This window comes from Cervus elaphus, chromosome 12 (genome assembly GCF_910594005.1).
Source record: "Cervus elaphus chromosome 12, mCerEla1.1, whole genome shotgun sequence".
NCBI lineage: Eukaryota > Metazoa > Chordata > Mammalia > Artiodactyla > Cervidae > Cervus > Cervus elaphus.
In genome coordinates, this window is record NC_057826.1 from 32,921,338 (window position 1) to 32,945,194 (window position 23,857).

Consider the following 23,857-nt stretch of genomic DNA (forward strand, 5'->3'; position numbering starts at 1 on the left):
AAAAAAACTATTTCATTTACAATAGCATAGCATCAAATATAATAAATAGTTTAGGAATAAATTTAACTGAGGAGGTATTATTGAAATATCTGTATACTGAAAACTATAAGACATTGGTGAAAGAAAGTTAAGAAGACACATATGAAAAGATATCTCACGTTCATGGATTAAAATAATTAATATTGTTAAAATGTTCATACTACCCAAAGCCGTTTATTGATTTAATAATATCCCTATCAAGCCTTTATGAAACTAATAAATAAATAAATCCCATGTTTTCTGATGCCATAAATGTCATATTGGGCATTTTTACTGAAAAACCTACCTTCTCTTTTAAAAGTCGAAAGAGAATCCATGGTATTATGCACAAAACATAGAGTACTATGGTGTGCTGATTACATAAGCTAAGGCCACAGCAGAAAGCACCAATTTTAGCTATCTGAAAAATAATAAAAGAAAATAATCCAAATTAAAAATTCACCAAAAACTAAGAAAGCACAATAGTAAAAAGCTATTCTTTCTATTAAAACTAGGCATTTATATAGTAAACCAAGTTAACATCAACCTTTTAATGTAAACAATCATGCTTTAATACTAATATTTATCACCATTATTTTATTAATATTTTTCATTCTTATCAAATTACTGCAGGCTGATCTTAAATTACTGTCTTCAAACTAGGTTTTAGGAAGTCCTATATGATGACAAGTTCTAACAGTAATAAGACATAGTATAGTTCAAGAGAAATCTAGAACTAAAGTTCAGCAATTCTTTGTTTTACATTTTCTTCTATTAAATTAATTAAATATAACATTTTTATTTAGAAACCTGGTTCCCTATGGGTGGTCTTTTTGCTACTTCTGAACACGTGTCATTTTCATAATCATAAAAAGGTTTATTTTAAACAAAAAATAAACTCTAATATCATCACAGGTTTGTTTATGGAAACCACAGATAAACCTTGATGTTCTTTTGTTTCTAAATTCTTTAATGACACAGGCTGCCCATATATTAGGATAACCTGCACTCTTCAATGTGTAGATGGTAAGCCCTTAGAGGACAGGGTTCCTCCACATTGCAAATTATTTTGATGACAGAGGTGGCTTTAGAAGTCATTGCAATCTCTTCAGAACTACTTCATTTTACATCTGATTACTTTCCTTTTAGTTAAAAAAAAGTACAAATTATTTGATCTTTTGTGAAATTAGAGAATAAGCCAATGCACCATAATGGTAAATAATTTAAGGTGGTCAACCTAGAGCTTGGCATCTTAAGATCACACACACACACACACACACACACACCCTAGAGCTTGGCATCTTAAGATCACACACACACACACACACACACACACACACACACACACACACACACACACACACAACAGTGGATTAGCTAACAAGCCTTTCTTTCCAATAAGACTCAAAGGGGGTTTCATAATACCCTCATTCTCCAAAAAACTTTTGAACTCTGAGACGGAAAAAAAATTCTCATGTTTTATAAAGGCTCTCATAGTTCACAGTAAAAAAACTGAGAGTGTTTTGAGAGTTTTTTCTCTCAACAAGCCTAGATTACCTTGACAGTAATCAGAATAGATAAACAGTATCTATACCAAAGTTAAAAAGAAATAGAACATCTGTCTAAAATTAAAACAAAAAGTGATTTCACTTTGATCAAAATAGGTTACCTTTGATCTTTCTTGTGCAGTTGCTGCCTCCTCAAAATGTACAGTAAGAGCCATAAGCAGGCCCACAAACAGATTGTTTAAGCTAAAAACCTCTGCTGCAATGGACCACTGCCATGTTAGACGAGAAAATGAAAACACCCCCGCAGCAAGGATTCCTCCAGCATATGAGCCAGAAAGCCTGCAAATACAGATAACATGAAATCTTCTTTCCCAACAAAAAGAACTGACTTTATTTTCCTTTTTACAAACTGTAGCAGCAGAAATTATGAGAGCCGCCCAGCACTATCCCAACACATTAGATGGTTAGTACATTACTTCGTGTAATAATTCCTTTCAACAGATTTTAATTACAAAGTCCATATATTAACCTATTAAGAAACAAATGAACAAACCTGCTTGGTATCTTATGAACTGAATGAGGTTTAGTTCTCCGATGTACTCTTTAGGATTCAAGCCATTTCAGAAAGCCGGAAGAGACAGAAACTACAAAGATAACAAACCTGTGCCATTTTTCTTGCTATATCTAAGAAGAAAAACAATCATGACTGATTAAGACTGAAAAATTAATGAAATGGCAGAGTATCTGTTTGGTAGAAACAGACTTACAGACTTAGAAAATGAACTTATGGTTACCAGTGAGGAAGGGATGGGGTAGAGGGACAGTTATGGAGTTTCGGATGGACAGGTACACACTGCTAAATTAAAAATGGATAACCAACAAGGACCTACTGTATGGCACAAGGAACTCTGCTCAATGTTATGTGTCAGCCTGGATGGGAGGGGAGCCGGGGGGAGAATGGATACATGTATGTGTATGGCTGAGTCCCTTCACTGCTCACCTGAAACTGTCAAAATATCACAGCATTGTTAATCAGCTATATCTTAATACAAAATAAAAAGCTTTTAAAAATAAATAAATAAAAGGGAAAAAAAGGAATAGCTATTCGGGAACACTCACTCTCACTCCTTGTGGAATGTTTGGATTTAGGTACTTTCTACATCTATCTCCCAACATATGGCAAAGTATGTCTTGGTCATAATATTTGGTGATTTTAAGACCTTGTAAGCTAAATTCTTAGCTTCTAATGATTTCTTCTTTACACAAAGTCAAAGTTAAAAATGATATTTTTTTTTTTTTAAAGAGAAGGGTGGGAGTGTGAATTTCAGTAACACAGAAGAATCAAATGCTACACTTGGAAACAAATTCCACATTCCCAATGCCAACAAAAGCCCACATTTCAAATTAATTGAGGAATCTGGATCTCAATTTAGAGATATGATTTGAGAGGTCAAATCATAGGTCATTACTTTTTTAGCTATTTGTTTTGTATGAAAATTATGGAGTAATTGTATAGCTTTTAATCAAACTTAGTAGGAAAAAAAGCTAACAATTTTCAATATCACCAAACCTGGTTTTCTTTGAATTTCTCTTCACAATTTTCCTGTTCTCCTTCCCTTATAAAAATCATCAGTTTCCTGTTTCTTGCAGAATACTCCATTCTCCCAGTTTTCCTGATTCAACAACCCAAAGTTATTTCTTCCTTCCAAATTCATTTCCAGATTCCTTTCCATTTGTATTCCTATTGCCTTAGATTCAAAGTAATAGTTTCCTAACTTGCCTTACATTTTTCTAATCCTTCGGCAATATAACATCAGACTAAACTTTCTAAAGCATACTCTTTGTGAATACTCTTTATTCCTACAGGATGAATTAGAATCAACCTGGAATCCAGGCTCCCAATAAAGTGGGCCCCCTAGACACTAATTACCAACATGAACTCACACCAAGCAGTCAAGCTCCTTAAAATTCCCTAGTAAGACTTGCCTATTCCTAGCTCCATACCTTTGCCCATGCTGTAGCCCTGAATTGAATGTCCTCCCTGCTCCTTTATTAAAACTCTATTCTTCTTTCAATTTTCTCTTCAGTTCCCAGGTTTCTAACCCATTTCTGCATATGTTTTTTGAAATGTGAACTGGAGCTAAACTTCACTTAATTGGAAGCATCTGGTCCCAAGCACAGAAAAAAAACTTAGCAAATAAAAAAATGAATTAATCTTAAAGTATTAGTAACAGTTTAAAGAAACTTCTAAGTTTCAGCTGTCAATATGACTTTGGAAAGCCAGCAAAAGATACAAGATTCTTTCTTCTACTTAAAACATAAATTAGCATCCTTGGAGAAATGGCTGATTCCAGGGTTGGAAAAGCTCAAGTACCAAACGAATTAGAAACATTTTGGGACACAAAGTAAGGAAATGCTCAAATGGAGACATGACCAAAGAGCATATTAGCCAGCTTACAGGACTCTCATTGGCCAAACTGGGGATAACTTTGAGTATAAAAATAATTAGAGTAATAGATTGTAACCCAATGAATAAATAAGAATCTATGAATCTAAAAAAAAAAAAGGCTATGGATCTGTAGTGATTTAAAAAATTGGGTGAGAAGGGAAAGTCCACGGAAAGTCAACCAATAACTATAGAAGAAATTAGAAGAATTAGAAATCCCCACTTCACAAGCATCATAATAATCATCAGTGGATACCAAAGTAGAGGGTAAAGTTTGGAGTAACAGAACTATGTACACTGTCTAAAGGTATTTCCCTGTAAATAATTACAAAAGAAGAAACAGTAATTACAGTGGCAGACTGGACCGACACAGTCTTAATCACATCATCAAAGTTAACAGCCCATTAATGGGACAAAAAATCATCATATGCTTCTTTATCTATTGCAATAAAAAAGAATACAGCATCATTTCTACGGCATTCCCGCCAAAAATGCATTACCTGAATTTAAGCAAGAGGACAGACAAACTCAGACTGAAGGACATTCTACAGAATAACTGACCTGTATATATCAAGAAATGTCAGTCTTGAGAAGAACCAAAATCATCATGAGGAACTGCCCCAGACTAGAGACCAAAAGGATGACAATAGAATAAAAGGCATGATCTAGGACTTTCTTCTACCATAAGCATGTGGAAAAAATTGAGTCAAGTCTGAAGATTAGGTAACAGTGTTGTTCAGTTCAGTCGCTCAGTCATGTCCGACTATTTGTGATCCCATGAACCACAGCATGCCAGGCCTCCCTGTCCATCACCAGCTCCTGGAGTTCACCCAAACCCATGTCCATCGAGTCAGTGATGCCATCCAACCATCTCATCCTCTGTCATCCCCTTCTCCTCCTGCCCTCAATATTTCCCAGCATCAGGGTCTTTTCCAATGAGTCAGCTCTTCGCATCAGGTAGCCAAAGTATTGGAGTTTCAGCTTCAAAATCAGTCCTTCCAATGAACACCCAGGACTGATCTCCTTTAGGATGGACTGGATGGATCTCCTTACAGTCCAAGTGACTCTCAAGAGTCTTCTCCAACACCACAGTTCAAAAGGATCAATTCTTTGACGCTCAGCTTTCCTTATAGTCCAACTCTCACATCCATACATGACCAATGGAAAAACCATACCCTTGACTAGACGGACCTTTGTTGGCAAAACAATGTCTCTGCTTTTTAATATGCTGTCTAGATTGGTCATAATTTTCCTTCCAAGGAGTAAGCATCTTTTAATTTCATGGCTGCAATCACCATCTGCATGATTTTGGAACCGCCAAAAATAAAGTCTGTCACTGTTTCCACTGCTTCCCTATCTATTTCCCATGAAGTGATGGGACCAGATGCCATGATCTTAGTTTTTTGAATGTTGAGCTTTAAGCCAACTTTTTCACTCTCCTCTTTCACTTTCATCAAGAGGTTCTTTAGTTCTTCATTTTCTGCCATAAGGGTGGTGTCATCTGCATATCTGAGGTTATTGATATTTCTCCTGGCAATCTTGATTCCAGCTTGTGCTTCCTCCAGCCCAGCGTTTCTCATGATGTACTCTGCATGTAAGTTAAATAGGCAGGATGACAATATACAGCCTTGACGTACTCCTTTTCCTATTTGGAACCAGTTTGTTGTTCCATGTCCAGTTCTAACTGTTGCTTCCTGAGCTGCATACAGGTTTCTCAAGAGGCAGGTCAGGTGGTCTGGTATTTCCATCTCTTTCAGAATTTTCCACAGTTTATTGTGATCCTCACAAAGGTTTTGGCATAGTCATTAAAGCAGAAATAGATGTTTTTCTGGAACTCTCTTGCTTTTTCGATGATCCAGCAGATGTTGGCAATTTGATCTGTGGTTCCTCTGCCTTTTCTAAAACCAGCTTGAACATCTGGAAGTTCATGGTTCACATATTGCTGAAACCTAGCTTGGAGAATTTTGAGCATTTCTTTACTAGCATGTGAGATGAGTGCAATTATGCAGTAGTTTGAGCATTCTTTGGGATTGCCTTTCTTTGGGATTGGAATGAAAACTGATCTTTTTCAGTCCCATGGCTACTGCTGAGTTTTCTAAATTTGTTGGCATATTGACTGTAGGACTTTCACAGCATCATCTTCCAGGATTTGAAATAGCTCAACTGGAATTCCATCACCTCCACTAGCTTTGTTCGTAGTGATGCTTTCTAAGGCCCACTTGACTTCACATTCCAGGATGTCTGGCTCTAGGTGAGTGATCACACCATCATGATTATCTGGGTCATGAAGATCTTTTTTGTATAGTTCTTCTGTGTATTCTTGCCACCTCTTCTTAATATCTGCTGCTTCTGTTAGGTCTCTACCATTTCTGTCCTTTATTGAGCCCATCTTTGCATGAAATGTTCCCTTGGTATCTCTAATTTTCCTGAAGAGATCTCTAGTCTTTCCCATTCTATTGTTTTCCTTGGTTTCTTTGCACTGATTACTGAGGAAGGCTTTCTTATCTCTCCTTGCTATTCCTTGGAACTCTGCATTCAAATGGGTATATCTCTCCTTTTCTCCTTTGCTTTTCGCTTCTCTTCTTTTCACAGCTATTTGTAAGGCCTCCTCAGGCAGCTATTTTGCTTTTTTGCATTTCTTTTTCTTGGGGATGGTCTTGATCCCTGTCTCCTGTACAATGTCACCAACCTCCATCCATAGTTCATCAGACACTCTGATGAACTCTGAGGATCTACCCCACGCCAGAGGGCAAACAGTGTTGTATCACTGATAATTTGTTTTGAGACCTACACTGTGTATACGTAAGACAATGGTGGTTTAAAGAAACATATCTTGAAGCATTTAAGGGTAAGAGGACATCATGACTGCAGCTTATTCTTAAATGGTTAAAAAGCAAAATAATACATACATATCCACTGAGTCAAGGATAAAGCAAATGTGGTAATATATTAATATTTGGGAGCCTGAGTAAAGGGCAGACAAACAGTGAGCCATTCGTGCCACTTATTTTATAAATCTGAAATTGCATCAATATAAAATGTCTAAAGAAATCAGCAAATTTCCAAGATAATTTGCTAACATTTGTTGAGTTTCTTGTTAGCCATGTTTCAGGTATTGTTCTACTGCCTTCTTTATATTCATTTAATTTTCACAATAACCCTGGGAATAAATGGTGGTTTGTCTCCTTTTCTCAAATGAAGAAATTGAGGCTCAGGGAGGCCAAATAAATTTTCCAGGGTTCTATAGTAGGTAATTAAGTGGCAGAACCAGGATTAAAATTGTTAGTCTAGCTATTTAAAATAATTATATTATGGGTGAGAGATGGCTATTTTAGTTTTAATGTCAAATCATTTATCTCAGACTAATGATATACTTCCCTGGTGGCTCAGATGGTAAAGCGTCTGCCTACAATGCGGGAGACCCGGGTACAATCCCTGGGTCGAGAAGATCCTCTGGAGAAGGAAATGGCAACCCACTCTAGTACTCTTGCCTGGAAAATCCCATCGACAGAGGAGCGTGGTAGGCTACAGTCCATGGGGTTGCAAAGAGTCAGAAACAACTGAGCGATTTCACTTTCATTTTCAATGATATATTGTACATTTATTTAGTTAGATATGCACCTATTTGAGTGAAGAATAGAACAGAAGCTTTGTCAATTATTAGAATTGTATTTATGTTTATGTGTTATCTAAACAACACACTACCAACCTGAATTGTACACACCTCTCAAGACTTATATTAATCTTTTCTTTTTTTGAAAGGGCAGTTAAAGTTTAAAACCAGCAAATAGTTAATTAAAGAGAACTGATATGTACAAATCCTCAGGAAGAAAACTCAAGACTCATTAATCTACAATGATTTTTAGCACATTATTATGCTCAGGAAGACATCCTAAAGTGTTTGAATTGTTGACATTAATTATTGGAATTATGAACTATGTTAAGTGCCTTTTCAAATATTTCATAAGGTTTCAGAAATTGAAGATAATATAAGTAAAATTATCAGTGGTAAAATTTATCCAGCCACCTTAGACTATTACAGATACTTATGTACATTAGCATTTTAGTGAAGACTAATCCTACATCAGCAAGGTCTAAAATCTGAATTTTTCCCACCTCACTTCTGTCCCATATCACCCCTCCTGCCAAGGTCAAGATTGTTTTACAATGAATAATCCATATACTCTTTCACCTGATTTTTCTGGATATCATAGAAATAATTTGTGAGACTGCTGAGTAAGGTTATAGAAGAGAAGGTAACTTATTATAAAGCCAGTAATGAAAATCAAACCTATAATCTTGATTTTTTTAGCATCTCAAAAGAGTTTGCTTAGAAATCAACTCAGTCTATAGACTGAAGACAAGAGCAGTGGACCTTCTTTTTTCTTTTGCTACTCAACATCTAAAATCCTTTCGTATGCTAGAGGGATACAAGCTTATGAGGCACAGCCCTTCTTATTACACACACTGAAATATAGGATATTTTTCTGGTCTCCATTGCAGCTACAGCATGGGTATATGACCTGGGCTCTGCCTGTCAGAATCACCTGCTCCATTCTTTGAACTGGAAATTCATGAGGCCAAAAAGCAGGTATGGAGACAGAATCAGACATGGTGGGTGGGATTTGTGCATCATTTTAGCAGACAATAATGGCAACACTTTCAGGGCTAGTGCTCAGAATCCAGATCAGTGTCGGATATGTGAGCTGGGGTGCCTGGGGCCCAGGGATGGCAGCTGTGGTGATTTCACCAGCACATACTTGCCTGGGACTATGAATACTTTGGGATCAGAGCCTGCTAATCCAGCCTTCCCAGAAATTCTGCAAGCTTTCCAGCTTTCTTCTCTCGTTTTTAAATTCTAGATTTGAATGTTTCCTCTTTTACAAAACTTTCAGTTCAGTTCAGTCACTCAGTCGTGTCCGACTCCTTGTGACCCCATGGACAGGCATCCCTCCTGTCCATCACCAATTCCCGGAGATTACTCAAACTCATGTCCATTGAGTTGGTGAATCCATCCAACCATCTCATCCTGTCGTCCCCTTCTCCTCCTGCCTTCAATCTTTCCCAACATCAGGGTCTTTTCAAATGAATCATTTCTTCACATCAGGTGGCCAAAGTATTGGAGATTCAGCTTCAACATCAGTCCTTCCAATGAATATTCAGGACTGATTTCCTTTAGGATGGACTGCTTGGATCTTCTTGCAGTCCAAGGGACTCTCAAGAGTCTTCTCCAATACCCCAGTTCAAAAGCATCAATTCTTCAGGCTCAGCTTTCTTTATACTCCAACTCTCACATCCATATATGACAACAGGAAAAACCATAGCTTTGACTAGACGGAACTTTGTTGGCAAAGTAATGTCTCTGCTTTTTAATATGCTGTCTAGATTGGTCATAACTTTTCTTTCAAGGAGAAGTGTCTTTAATTTCATGGCTGCAGTCACCATCTGCATGATTTTGGAGCCCCCCAAAATAAAGTCTGTCACTGTTTCCACTGCTTCCCCATCTATTTGCCATGAAGTGAAGGGACTGGATACCATGATCTTAGTTTTCTGAATGTTGAGTTTTAAGCCAATTTTTTTCACTCTCCTCTTTCACTTTCATCAAGAGGCTCTTTAGTTCTTCTTCACTTTCTGTCATAAGGATGGTGTCATCTGCATGTCTGAGGTTATTGATATTTCTCCTGGCAGTCTTGATTCCAGCTTGTGCTTCATCCAGCCCAGCGTTTCTCATGATATACTCTGCAATATAAGTTAAATAAGCAGGGTGACAATATACAGCCTTGACATACTCCTTTTCCTATTTGGAACCAGCCTGTTGTCCCATGTCCAGTTCTGTTGCTTCCTGACCTGCACACAGATTTCTCAAAAGGCAGGTCAGGTAGTCTAGTATTCCTATCTCTTTAAGAATTTTCCACAGTTTGTTGTGATCCACACAGTCAAAGGCTTTGGCATAGTCAATAAAGCAGATGTTTTTCTGGAACTCTCTTGCTTTTTTTATGATCCAATGGATGTTAGCAATTTGATCTCTGGTTCATCTGCCTTTCCTAATCCAGCTTGAACATCTGGAAGTTCACAATTCATGTACCGTTGAAGCCTGGCTTGGAGAATTTTGAGCATCACTTTACTAGTGTGTGAGATGAATGCAATTGTGCAGCAGTTTGAGCATTCTTTGGGATTGTCTTTCTTTGGGACTGGAATGAAAACTGACCTTTTCCAGTCCTATGGCCACTGCTGAGTTTTCTAAATTTGTTGGCATGTTGAGTGTAGCACTTTTACAGCATCATCTTTTAGAATTTGAAATAGCTCAACTGGAATTCCATCACCTCCACGAGCTTTGTCCGTAGTGATGCTTCCTAAGACCCACTTGACGTCACATTCCAGATGTCTGGCTCTAGGTGGGTGATCACACCATCGTGATTATCTGAGTTGTGAAGATCTTTTTGAATAGTTTCTGTGTATTCTTGCCACCTCTTCTTAATATCTTCTGCTTCTGTCAGGTCCCTACCATTTCTGTCCTTTATTGAGCCCATCTTTGCATGAAATGTTCCCTTGGTATCTCTAATTTTCCTGAAGAGATCTCGTCTTTCCCATTCTATTGTTTTCCTTGGTTTCTTTGCACTGATTACCGAGGAAGGCTTTCTTATCTCTCCTTGCTATTCTTTGGAACTCTGCATTCAAATAGGTATATCTCTCCTTTTCTCCTTTGCCTTCTGCTTCTCTTCTTTTCTAAGTTATTTGTAAGGCCTCCTCAGACAACCATTTTGTCTTTTTGCATGTCTTTTTCTTGAGGGATGGTCTTGATTCCTGCCTCCTGTACAATGTCATGAACCTCTATCCATAGTTCTTTAGGCACTCTATCAGATCTAATTCCTTGAATCTATTTCTAACTTCCACTGTATAATCATAAGGGATTTGATTATAGGTCATACCTGAATGGTCTAGTGGTTTTCCCTACTTTCTTGAATTTAAAAGTAAAAAGCTTTATTGAGATATAATTCATATACTGTATAATTCATTCACTTAAAATGTACAATTAAAGATTTTCAGTATATTTACAGATATAGGCACCTATCATTACAGTCAACTTTATAACTTTTTTATCACCTCAAAAAGAAACTCTATCTCCTTTTACTATCTCTCCCAACCTCACTGCCAGGCTTAAGTAACCACTAATCTAACTTCTGTCTGTGAATTTCCCTCTTCTGGGTTTTCATATAAGTGGAATCATGTAATACATGGACTTTTGTGACTGACTTCTTTCACTTAACATGATGTGTTCAAGGTTCATCCAACTTGTAGTATGTATCAGTATTTTACTTCTTTATACAGCTGAATTAGTATTCCACTATATAGCTATTCCACATTTTGCTTGTTCATTCTTCCACTGAAGGACATCTAGACTGTTTCCATCTTTTGCCTACTATGAATTGTGCTTCTGTAAATACTTGTGGACATATTTTCATTTCTCTAGGGTATATACCTAGCAGTGGTATTGCTGGATCCTATAACAACCCATTTAATCACTTGAAACTGCTAGACTGTTTTCCAAAGTGGCTATACAATTTTACGTGCCCACCAGCAATAGATGAGGGTTCTGATTTTTCCACAACCCAGTGAACACTTGTTATCTGACTCTTTGATTCTAGTCATCACTTTGGGTGTGAAAGGGTATCTCACTGAGATTTTGATTTGCATTTCCTTAATGGCTAACAATGCTGAGCACCTTTTCAATTGATCATCGGTCATTTTTACATCTTCCTTAGATAAGTGTCTTTCCAAATATTTTGCCCATTTAAAAAATTGCTGTATCATTTTTATTACTGAGTTGTAGCATTCTTCCCAACTTCCTTTCAAAATGCTTCTTTTCTGCTAAACACAGCCAGTCACTTGCCACTGAGAATCCTGACTAAAACCATCTGCCTTCCTTTTTTATTATTTCTATTGTCTTCAAGAAAAACTGTGTGAGGAAATTCTGAAAATAAATGCTGCAGTTGTCAGAGTTTTGTGGAACATAGAAAAGAAGGCAGTATGCCTAAGGGCAAAATGTTATGCATGCATCCATACAGAGAATATAAAACATTTTGGAGGCCTCATTTTATTAATACTATCTCTGATTTCCATAAAATACTGTATATAGGCTATACCTTTGAGAGTCTCTTTGCTTCCAACAGCCTTTTATATATTAAACTGTGCATGTTCCTTCAAATGCACAGGTTTGAACACACTGCCTTTAAAAGTTTGTTTCGTGCTAAGATTCAGAATCAATCAACATTTACTGACCATGTAACATGGACAGTCTAGTGGATTAAGAAAAGTAGAGATAATTTGAAACGTCTGCTCTGAGAAAACTCTGCAAGCTAAGGAGGGCTGCAGAACAAGGACTTGCAGGTAGCAAATAATGTGTAATAATAAGCAGTCAGCTGAGGCTGGAGACTGTAGAAGCTGTGGATGTGGGGTGGCAGCCTCGGTCCACATGGCTGTGGCAAGGTCTGCAGCAGCCTGACCTGGGCTTGGGAAGGCTGTAAGGAGCCAGGGTGAGTTTTACTAGGTAGGTAGGGCAGAAGGACAAGAGGACAAGGTGTTAAAGCAATGAACTACAGGGTCTACACTGAATGGGGAAGGAAGCAGAGCCAGCAGGGGGCTGATGGAGGAGATCAAAAGGATGAGCAAAGGGATCTAGGTCTCAATTCAATGGAAGACAAGTGTAGGGGCACCAAGAAAATGAGCAAACTGGAAGCTCAAATTGGGCAGGGAGTGGGAAGAGAGATGGAGGAGTTTAATAGAGCTGTTCTCAAAATCATAAGATACCCATTTAAATTAAGCATTTGTCTCAAAAGACAAGCAGTACATGGTATATTAGTAAGTCTGCAGGGTGAGAGCAATGTAGGAAGAGAGGTGTGTGGTCTAGTGCCACAACGTCACAAGCAGGCAAACAAGCAGATGTGATGTCCCACATCAACCTACAGCAAGCTGAGTCTGTGACTGGCTGACAGGTCAAAGGATAATGTCAGCAATGGTGAGGATGAAGAGCTTCTGAAGACTTCAGAGACGGTCTCCAGTTCATTCACTGACTCTGCAGGTAGGCAGTCTTGTTACATTGTTCACAGTATATGACAAGATCTGTGCATGCTTTGTTTCCCCTTATTGAGATGGAAATAAAATGACTAGTGGGCAAGCTGATGTTGAGAACACTTTCCTGAAGGCAATTTTCAGGGTCACAGTGAGGCTCAGGATTGGCCTCACGTTGTCCACATCTGCAGCCTCCATCCTGTTCTCACCCTAGTCCTCTATTGGAATTGTTCTCACTGGGGTCTCCAGTGACTGACCAGCAAACAGGGCAGGCTCGAGGAACCTCTCTGCTGTGCTGACCACTGCCCCAGCCACGCTCTACCAAGTTGACCCTCTGGACTTCACATCCTCTGGTTTTCCTTTTATGGCTCTGTGTCTTCCTTTTGTGTTTTCTCCAAATGGCTCCTCTTCTTGCATTTAACACCTTTCAAGCCAGTTTTTCCCAAAGATGTCATTCTCAGGAAATTGTTCTCACGCTACTTTGCCTGGGTGACTTTATTCACTATCTGGACTTCACCTGCCAGCAACAAACTAAAGAAACCAAATCTGTCTCCAGCACTGCCTCTCCCTTAGTTTTGAACTTAATCTTATGCCCAACTTACTGTTGTACCCTCACCACAAAGCCACCCCGACTCTGGATGTCCCACAGAACCTCAGGGTCAGTACGTGCAAAATTAATTTCTCATCCTCTTCCCCGAAATAATTTCTTGTGTTCCCTATCTTAGTGAATTTTATTATCTTCCTTGTTTAGTTATCTCAATTAAGAGCCCTAGGAGTCATCATCAGAGCTCTTCTCCCTTTCCAACATCCTGCCAACTGAACTTCATCAACATTTTATAAAATCATACTCTTCTCTCTACCCACACTCACTTCCCTAGTCAGATGAGTCAGCTCATCTGACTCATCACCTCAGGCTCACACAATGTTGTAGGTTTATGTGCTGCCTGCTTCCAGCCCTGGGCCCACCACTGCCACCAGAGTGAGGGATCTAAGGAACACCTGATGTTGTGCTTTTCTGTTTCCAACCCTTCAAGGGTTCCTCTTTGATTATAAAACATATTATAAGCTTCCCATGACAACAGACACGAATTTTCATGATCTGGTCTCAGCCCACCTGTAGCTTCATTTTCGACACAACCTATTTTGAACTGTGTTCCAGCAACACTGAATGACTTGTCCCTGTGCTTACAGGCTGTTTCTCTTCCACCTCAGAGTTTCCTAGCACAGGAGATTCTCTGTATCTGGAACACGGCTTTGCCTTCACTTGGCCACTCCCACTGATTGATTGTTTACAACTCAGCACAGGCTTCACCTTTTCAAGAAGTTTTCCCAGAAGTACTTTTGCAGAGACTAGGGTAACTGCCCCTTCTCCAGACTCTCATTAAATTAAATGTATTAATAATATTTTATTATTATTATTAATGATTAATTAAATGTATTAATAAATCTGAATAGGGAGATTTTTCTGTATTTCTTAGTAAAAACAATCTCGAGAAGTAAAATATTTTAACTGTAACTTAATCAAAACATACTTAAGAAACCAGATGTGAGGAACTTAAAACTCTCTAAATAAAGTATTAACAGAGCCAATAGAATTTTTTGGACTACTCATACCACTAGATAGCTGTGTCAGTATATTAGCACATTTAAAAGTTAAAAGAATATCTCATTTTACAAACATCTGGATGATCTCCTGGAGGAGGAAATGGCAACCCACTCTAGTATTCTTGCCTGGAGAATGCCATGGACAGAGGAGTCTGGAGGGCTACAGTCCATGGGATTGCAAAGAGTCAGACATGACTGAGTGACCGCACACACACACACAGAACAAAGCTGTTCAATATTTTGGAAACTAAATGTTTATATAACATATATATAGATAATTTCAGACATACTTTACCTTCACTTTTTACTGTTGTTCTTTACTCACGTTGCCTTTCACACTTATGTTTTCTCAAGCTTTTGTAAATCTCAAACAAAATACCTCAGTTTCCACTTTATGTCTTTTTGAGCCAAATATCAATGAATCTTTCATATCAATAAGCCACTGTGAATTCTGGATAAAGACATTAAATGTGCAAAAGACTTATCTAAGTGAAGCTGCAAAAATCACACTGACAAATATGTCTGAAGGTGAATCTGGTCTTAGACTTGTTAAATGACTTAGCAAGCATTTTTATTGTCTGTTTATCAGGTTTTTTTTTTTTTTGTTTTAAGGCATGAATTCTATGAATCTGCTGACTTTTGAAAACCTCCAATTAATCCATTATCTGTTTTGATTGCTAGGGTCTTTGTTATCTTATGAGTTTGACCAATAATATTCCCAATGCAGGTGACTGAACAAGTTAGTTGTAACTTGCTCTTTTGGGCAATAATTCTAACCAGAACACACACTCTACAATTTTTTCCCCTGAAAAGTCTACAACATACCTTTGTAATTTTTTGGCAGACTTAGATTATATAAGCATAGTGAAACACTATGCATGAATGCTGGTAAATGAACTGTAGTCCAAATTTCTGGCTAAGCAATATTTCTTTTAAAAATATAGGGAAGTAATATTTAATCTGACCTTGTTATTTAAACATGAGTTTTAAGTGAAAATGCTGTCCTGAACCCACAAAATAAGCTGTTTGGTATCATTCATAAAGTCAAATGAATAGATGGAGAGTAAATATAAATAACTCCCAAATAAGACAAAACAACTGTCTTCTACCTATAGATTAAGCCTGGTTTTTTTTTCAAAGAAAAATGACATAATAAAAAAACACCAAAGTGTTTTCACTTGGCAATCAAGGAGGCCTACTTTTAATTTTCATTTCATTCTTTTAAATAAATACACTTAAGTAGTTGCTATTTTTTATAAAGCAACTGAAGAACTGATATATTTATTTACATTTAATGTGCTAAAAGTGATATCTTAAAATTAGCTCATTTAAATTTAAAAGACAAAGAGTTTTCTACTGAAATGATGAACCTGCTACTAATAGGAAACTGGAGGGAAAAAAGAAATTCAAATGAAGTTGTGAATAAAATGAGAACTGTTTTTGGCGCAACTCACTAATAAATTGCAAAATAATCTAAAATATTTTCCACTTTAATTAAAGAGTAACTTATGATAAATTATATATATATATATATATAATATGAGAAAAATGTTTTCTATTCTCAATCGAGAGGCTCATAGAACCTCACAGAAGGATATCAAGGGAGCTATTTCTTCAAGTAAAATACATATTTTACAATCTAACATGACTTACAGAAAGATAACATCTTATGAGGCCATATAAAGAACACACACTTCAAACATTACTATGAAATTTCAGTAAGACAACCATTGTATTTTAAAAAATAGTCACATGTCAACAATCAAAATCAAGTTTTTACACTATTAATTTTCAAGGTCTCAGACTAACAGAATAAGGTAATAATACAGATGATTCAAAATAACAAATAATCTAAAAGCTACTGAAGTTTGTTTTGTATTAATAAATACATATTACATACATGTGACACAAAAAATGTATTTTGCAGTATATTTGCAATAAACAAATTTTCCTCATTGCTTTTTACTTGGGCTAAGGCTAAAACCATGGAGTTCACATTCCAGGGGATCACAGTGGTCAGTCACTGAGGAAAGATATACCAGGAGTATGACAGACAGGATAAGAAGAGTTGCCAAATATTTAAAATTTCACCCAGAGAATGGAAAAATTCTCTTCTCGGGTGAGGAATATGTGATGCTTCTCAGAGAATCCTAACAAATGTGAGGCTCAGAATTCTATGAGACCCAGACGAGATTCCTAAGAAAGGTACTGATTGTGCAGTAGTTTTCTCACTGGTGGAATGCTATTCATCTGTTGACACAATGGATAAATTGGGGGGTGGGTGGGTTAAGATTTACACCATTGACACAGGTTTGCTATTGATGATAAGGTGTATTTTTCTTTCTGCTACACAGTATTTGATTTTCATGTGTAGTCACATGTTTGTCTAACCCTCAATCAAAAGACAAATAACAGAAAACTGAAATTCTTTCAGAACACACATTTGACGTGCTTCATAAAATTCATGAATGTATTTGTCCTCAGTGTGCAAAGAACCCAACATGGAGGGTACACTATGCTCCTTGAATGCTGAAAACTCCTACTTGAAGTAAGTACAAGTAGGAAGGCCACAATGCATCTGAGCATTCTTGTTAAAAAAATTTAGTGTCAACTCATATTGATGACTTAAAATGCAGCAGATTACAGGGAAGAGATACAGTAAAGCAGGATACAATTAGTGGCAAATCTACGGCTCCCATCCTCCCAAGTTCTTATCCTTCTGAGTCTTGTTCATGAAGATTATATACATATTACCTCTGGCTCTCATTCGCAAAATCATCTCACCCATAGATTTCTCTTAATGCACCTGGAGACATCAAACTGGGAAACTAAGGCATTGACAGGAAAGATCTTCAGTTTCAGCTGAACTTCTCTCATTCAGCAGCAGTTCACCAACACTCTTTCAACAAATATGTATTGAGTATCTAACATGTGCCAAGTGCTCTATGGGCAAATTATGCATATGTGTGCTGAGTCGCTTCAGTCATGTCTGACTCTTTGCCACCCTATGGACTGTAGCCTGCCAGGTTCCCCTGGCTTTGGGATTCTCCAGGCAAGAATACTGGAGGGGGTTGCCATGCCCTCCTCCAGGGGATCTTCCCAAACCAGAATAGAACCCACATCTCTTATATCTCCTGGCAGGCAGGTTCTTTACCATTAGCGCCATCTGGGAAGCCGGGGCAAATTATAGTCAGTGGGTATTTGGAGAGCAGTAGAATCTACATGTTTTTCTTGTCATTTTCAAGTTTAGACATAATGAACATCAATCAATAATTTAGGGCCTGGTATATTAAAGTTATATATCTAAAGCCATCACCACCATAACTAAAAAAATGTAAAACATTTGCATCTTTAATAAATTTGCAAATAAGCCCATTTTCCCATATTTTATAAAAATTTACTTTTACTCCAGGTGAAATCCTACCAAGGTTTATTCTATTCCATGAGACTCTATCAATAGGAAAAAGATTGTTCTACCCCGAATTTTCAGCTACATAAATATCAACTACCAGTGCACTGAAAGGAAAAGTACAAAGTATTAGTCTTGATTTTAAAACCACTAAATAAAATCGGGAAAAAAATGGGAAAGCTTTCATATAGGGAAAGGGCACAAGTGAAACAGAGGGAACAAGATTATGAAGAGTTCTCATAAATAAAATATAATCATGTAATTTCCATTAGAATTAAAATTTGTAAACTAACTAATAAATGATGGAGCTATTCAAGGCTTAGAACAACTTACTCATCAACTTATACCCAAATACCTAAAAGAAAAACACTGAACTGAGCCTTATAGGAATCACCATCATTTACTTTACATTTGACCAAATGTCCATAGTATTCCAAATAACTTGCACTATGCAAGGCAATATCCTCTTAAGGTACAATCTAGCAGATTTTCGTCAATTTTGCTTGAAATGTTTAAAAACATGCAAGGCCTCAAGATGAGCTTATTACTCAATCTTGATAGTATATTTTGTATTTGGTAGCAAAACTGAAATAGGTTAAGGGTATAGTTCAGAATTATTATTCTCAAATTCCTTTTTAACTGAAAACTTAGAAAATGCTACATAATTTTTAAAATGTTAAGATCCTAAAGGTAAATGAAGTAAACTTAAAAGAGCCAAATAACTAAGATCAACAGAATGGGGATATTCAACTATTTTCACTAGCAACACTAACCAACTTACTAAACAATAGAGATTTAATACAAAGTTGTCTTATTATGCAAAGTTATAAAGTATATAGTAATATTTCAATTCCTTGAGTGTTTTCTACTTTTTATGGCTTTGAAAAGCAGGAAATCTATGAGTTACGATTTATCATTTTATTTGCAACTTTAAGAAATGTATATATTTATTATTATAGCCATAATGACAGATGACTAGTTCCAGTGGCAAAAATCTCGGCAGGAAACAGATTTAGCAATTTAAATGTTTTATAAGTTTTTGTAATTGGGGAAACTTTTCATAATCTGACATTTGTTAAAACCACTTATTAGAAATTATGCAGCACAGTAGCTGTGGAAATATGAGCTAGCTTCACAATTATAAAGTCAGCCTATGTAGCCCTTTCCTATTGTATATAGTGGCATAAACCCCACGGCGGCCTATCAGCTAACTGGCAGGCAGGGGGCTGCTCTATTCAAAGTGAGAGATACAAGCTGCAGGGCAAAAACCTGGCAGCTCCCATCTGACCCCACAATCCCCTACTGGTGACAGCTCCAAGCTCCATGGCAAATTAGGCCTTCTCATATTACAATTGGAGAAGACAGATTCCATTAGCAGTATCTGAAATTGAGTGGAGAGCTGCACTGTTATCAGACTTGACTCATAAGCACTGCTATTAATCAGAGCTATGATAGCATTTATATATTTCAAGCTATCTGCTGCCGCTGTGATATTCTGCTACAAAGGGTTGATGGGACTTAGGAAAGTGAACAATAGAGCTTTCTGGGAAAAGCAGAGTAAATCAAGAAAGTCTATGACTTCCGCACATTCTGAAGGGATTGTGGTTTACATAAATTTTCTCCCAATTGGAGATTGAGCTCTTCCTCATCTTACACATGGGATTTAGTTGTCACTCAATGGTAACAGCTGTGAAAAGGTGAAGCGGCCCACCGCTCAGAATATTGCCTTTGCTTTTAAAGCAATTAACCCATGAACAGGAGGATACCTGGTGATATCAAAGGGATTAGGCCAGGCAGTGCATTATTAACATTTCCTTGAACTAATTCTAACTCTGACTAGCTGTCAGAAAAGACTCTACAGTCTTAAAACAGAGTTTTTGCCCTGCTTTTTTCCCTTCAAAATGAAGTGCTGCTATTTGAGCCTAATATGGCCCTCTACTTAAAAGAAAATGCAAATGAACCAAGCTCTTAATATGCTTAGCCAGTCTGAGTCAATGCAATTTTAATACAAGTATGAGAGAAATATATGATCAATTAACCAGGGATCAAGAGAGATATTCTCCTGAATGGAAATTAATGCTCCAGTACTTTCCATTCTTCTTCAACTACAAAAACTTGGTGAATATTTGTTACTTATGCATAGTTACCTCTGAAATTAGGAAGAGCTTCACATTATTCTCTATGGCAATAATCTAAAATACTCTTTGAGCTGGAAAATCCAAATGTCTCTTAAGCAGGAGATTCTACATCCTCTAAGGTATGGCATTTTAATTTTCAATTCTTTATTGAATGGAATCTTAGCTGAAACCCTAAGAATAGCAGACACAGCGCTCAGGATCAAGTGTTCCTATTCCAAAAGTTTAATCAAATTAATTTTTAGTAGTGGCAGAATGTTTAGAAATACATAATGTATAAAAAATAAAATACTGCATAAACAAAATACTGGCACAAAACAATCTACCAGGAGGTATTTAGATATCACTGAAATTGGCTGTAAGTTCTTTGTAGTAAGCAGGCAGAGTTTGAAGATACCTTTAATTATAATTAATATTTACATATTCTAGGGAACCTGCTTGATATTAAAGAGATCTGATTTCTTACTGTACAACCTTAATGGAGTTATAAAGTTTTTTAATGCAAGCTTCCTGAAACAATGCCTTTTAGAAAAAAAGATTTAAAAAAATTTTTATTTAAGAGTAACTTTACTTTTCTCTAAAATAAGCACTGAATTTTGATTATAAAAACTAAAAAAAAATTTACTTTCAATTCATATGAGTGCACAACAAATGTTGCTGAATGAGTTCTGCTCATGAGTTCCATTTGGCCCATACTAGCTTGAAAAGGATATGCTGACTCTCAAGCCTGTTGAGAACATATTCCCTGCCCTGGAACTTATCAAAAAAATAGGATACTAGAGATGCTTTCATCTGAGATCATAAGCAATTTAAATCTTCCCTCCAGTAAAGGATTGTTATATGATACTGTCAACAGGGTCCATTCTCTGCTAGTGATACCAGAACACAGACAACGGAAGCATGTTGATATTAATGACAGTGAGTTCAGTATTCCTTCCTTACTAAGTGCATGTTGACAGGATTTAGTCTGAGATTTTTAGAAAATAAGTTTGCAATTCATGTACTAAGCAAAGCTAAACAATGTTCTTATTAGTAATTTATAGGACCTATAACTTTTACTTTTTTGTATTAATAGGATTTGCAAATTTCAAATATGACACTTTTAAATACCCTGTCAAACTAAAAAATCATTTACTTCATTGGCCTTCAGGGAAAAAAAAAATTCCAGTTCCTCTAAATCACTTAACTGTAGTACAGAGTTTTAAGTGCACAGATGTACACATTAATAAAATGAATATTATTTCCTATAAATGAAATGTATTAGATTAAACTCCTTTAACATAATCATGCTTTAAAATACCCCCAAAGGGGACACTATGTAAATAAATACATGCAGAAATAACTGCCCCAATCTTACTATTTTTAATTCAATAAAGTACAGTGACACATACAGCTTTCAATGTACTGTTTTACTCATATCCTTTCTACCTCAGCAAATATAAAAGAATTTTTGCCAACCATTAAGAAAGATTGACAAAAAATGCAGTGTTAATGACATCTTATAGGCTTTTAAAAGCAAAAGAAAGATGAAAGAAAAGCAAAAATTACATAGTAATTGGAAACAACGAAGTAACTGGTCTTTTAATCCAAGTCATGTTTACTGAAAAAAAATGGAGCTTTGTACATCAACATATTTAAACAGAAATTTGCTTTTGAAATACAATCTTCGTTTAAAAGGTACAGAAGGTCTTTATGTCCACCCCAAGAGCTAAATATAGTGAATGCTCTGTGAACAATTACCTGAAAAAAACCTAAACCTGTTAAAAGAATTAATTTCCTGCACACCAGTCAGCACTAATCCTACATGTACAGTAATGTTCTCTTAAGTGATGGGGGAAAGAAAGAATACAACTGTCTCCGGGATCAAAACCCCTCAATATTCAACAAGAAAATGGAATGATGACTTGGTCGGTAGATAAATAAAGTAGTGAAATGTCTTCTGAATGAGTTCTGATGAAGGAGTCAACCTGTGAAGGAATACATTTAAGGTACGCTAGGACTGGAAAAAAGCCGTCACTGTAATGGCTGCACAAAAACCGCGTCCTGCTGTTGGGTTTATATTCACAGAAGGAAGGTTTTAAAGGTTAAGTTCAGGTCATTTGACAAATGAAATTGTAACAAGCCAGCTGACATTGTATAATGTCTTCTTCCACTCGATCAATAGGCTACTGTTAGTCCTATTACCATAGAGATGGCTTGCTCTTTCCCGAAGGGTGGCCATTGTTTGACAAAACAGATTTGCCACTTGAACTAGGTTGTTCCCAAAGGACGTGTACCTTGTCAATTATTTGTATTCAAAATAATGAAGTATTTTCATATTAAAATTACATGAGAGATAATATTGTTAGGACACATTTCAGAAGAAAATAACTTTTCCAAAGTACGAGATTACTAAAACTAAGCAAATATCCAGTCTATAAAGAGTTTTTGTTTTAAAACATGTCAGTAAGTAAATGAATTTATCATTAAGACTGTATACTAAAATAAAATGGTCACAGGTCTGTGTGCTGATCTAAAACCCATTATAATCAAGCATAATAATTAAAGCTATTTTAAAATGCAGACAACTCAAAGGAAAATTACTGTCTCAAACTATTCAGATTCTGGAAATACAAAGAATTTATATATGATTTTTGCAGTGGTTTTTATGGGGAAAGGCATCAACAATTAACATAACAAAAAACCATGGAAAAGTTTTAGAAAACAAATAGCTTTACTTGCTTTAAGAGATAGCTACAGCATTTAAATGTGTGTATATGTTGTAGAAATAATCTAAAATACAAATGAACTAGCAAAACAAATATTAGTTTTTTTTTAAAAAATGGCTTTGTCTTAAACATCTTATGAAAATTAGTAACTCATACATTTAATACAGAACTGGTATGTTCTAAATTTCATCCTAGATATTTAAAATAGTTTTTCTCTCAATGAAAATAATGACACAGCCTTAATTATAAAAGACCAGAAGGAAAATTCTAATAATTACTCTAGTCATTTAGAAAAAGAAAGTATTCATAATACTAATTAATCTAAGCAAAAATGTTATTTTAAACATTTCATACTTAAAGATATGGCTATCACTGAAAACCTATAAGACTGAACTAAAAACTAAATAATACAGATAAACGTTTAGTCGATGATCAACAATTACAATTTTGAATCTGAAACTTTCCACAAACAGATTTAATAGTAAGTTTTAGCCATAGTTAGTAACTTTTACCTTCTTACAAACAAGCAAAGGGGAATTTAGAAAGAATTTAGTCAAAGGGTAGTAATAAGACAAATGTATATAAAACAGTCTCCAAAAATGTTCTATTCAAATTATACTATATTTACATACAAAATTATTTGTTTTTATAATAAAATCTGCAATACTTTTTGAAAGAAATGTTTTAACTTGGTCTTCCCTAATTTGTAGTTTTTACTATAATCCTTTCAGGCATAGGTTAGACTGAGTACTGAAAGCGAGAGAAACAGCAAAGACAAATGGAGATTACCAATATCCTAAACTAATGACCTGTTTTTTTAAAAGCAGGGTAGCCTTCCAAACTAGGAAAGCCTTTCATTATGAAGTAAGTGGCGTCTCATTTGCCTGTCTTCCCTACAGCTATCCTGCAACAAAGTGAAACCTTACTAAAACCACATTCCCAAATTGATTCCCTTAGTT

At 36.2% G+C, this 23,857-nt stretch overlaps 1 protein-coding gene across 1 annotated transcript in view; it reads right to left on the bottom strand.

The window, feature by feature from the left end:
• The window catches only part of TMEM260 (transmembrane protein 260), a 71,187-nt gene that overhangs the window by 35,894 nt on the left and 11,436 nt on the right, over nt 1–23,857 (bottom strand). Inside the window, 2 exon segments of the mRNA XM_043919751.1 lie at nt 326–439; nt 1,688–1,865. Coding sequence (XP_043775686.1) covers nt 326–439; nt 1,688–1,865 — 292 coding nt within the window.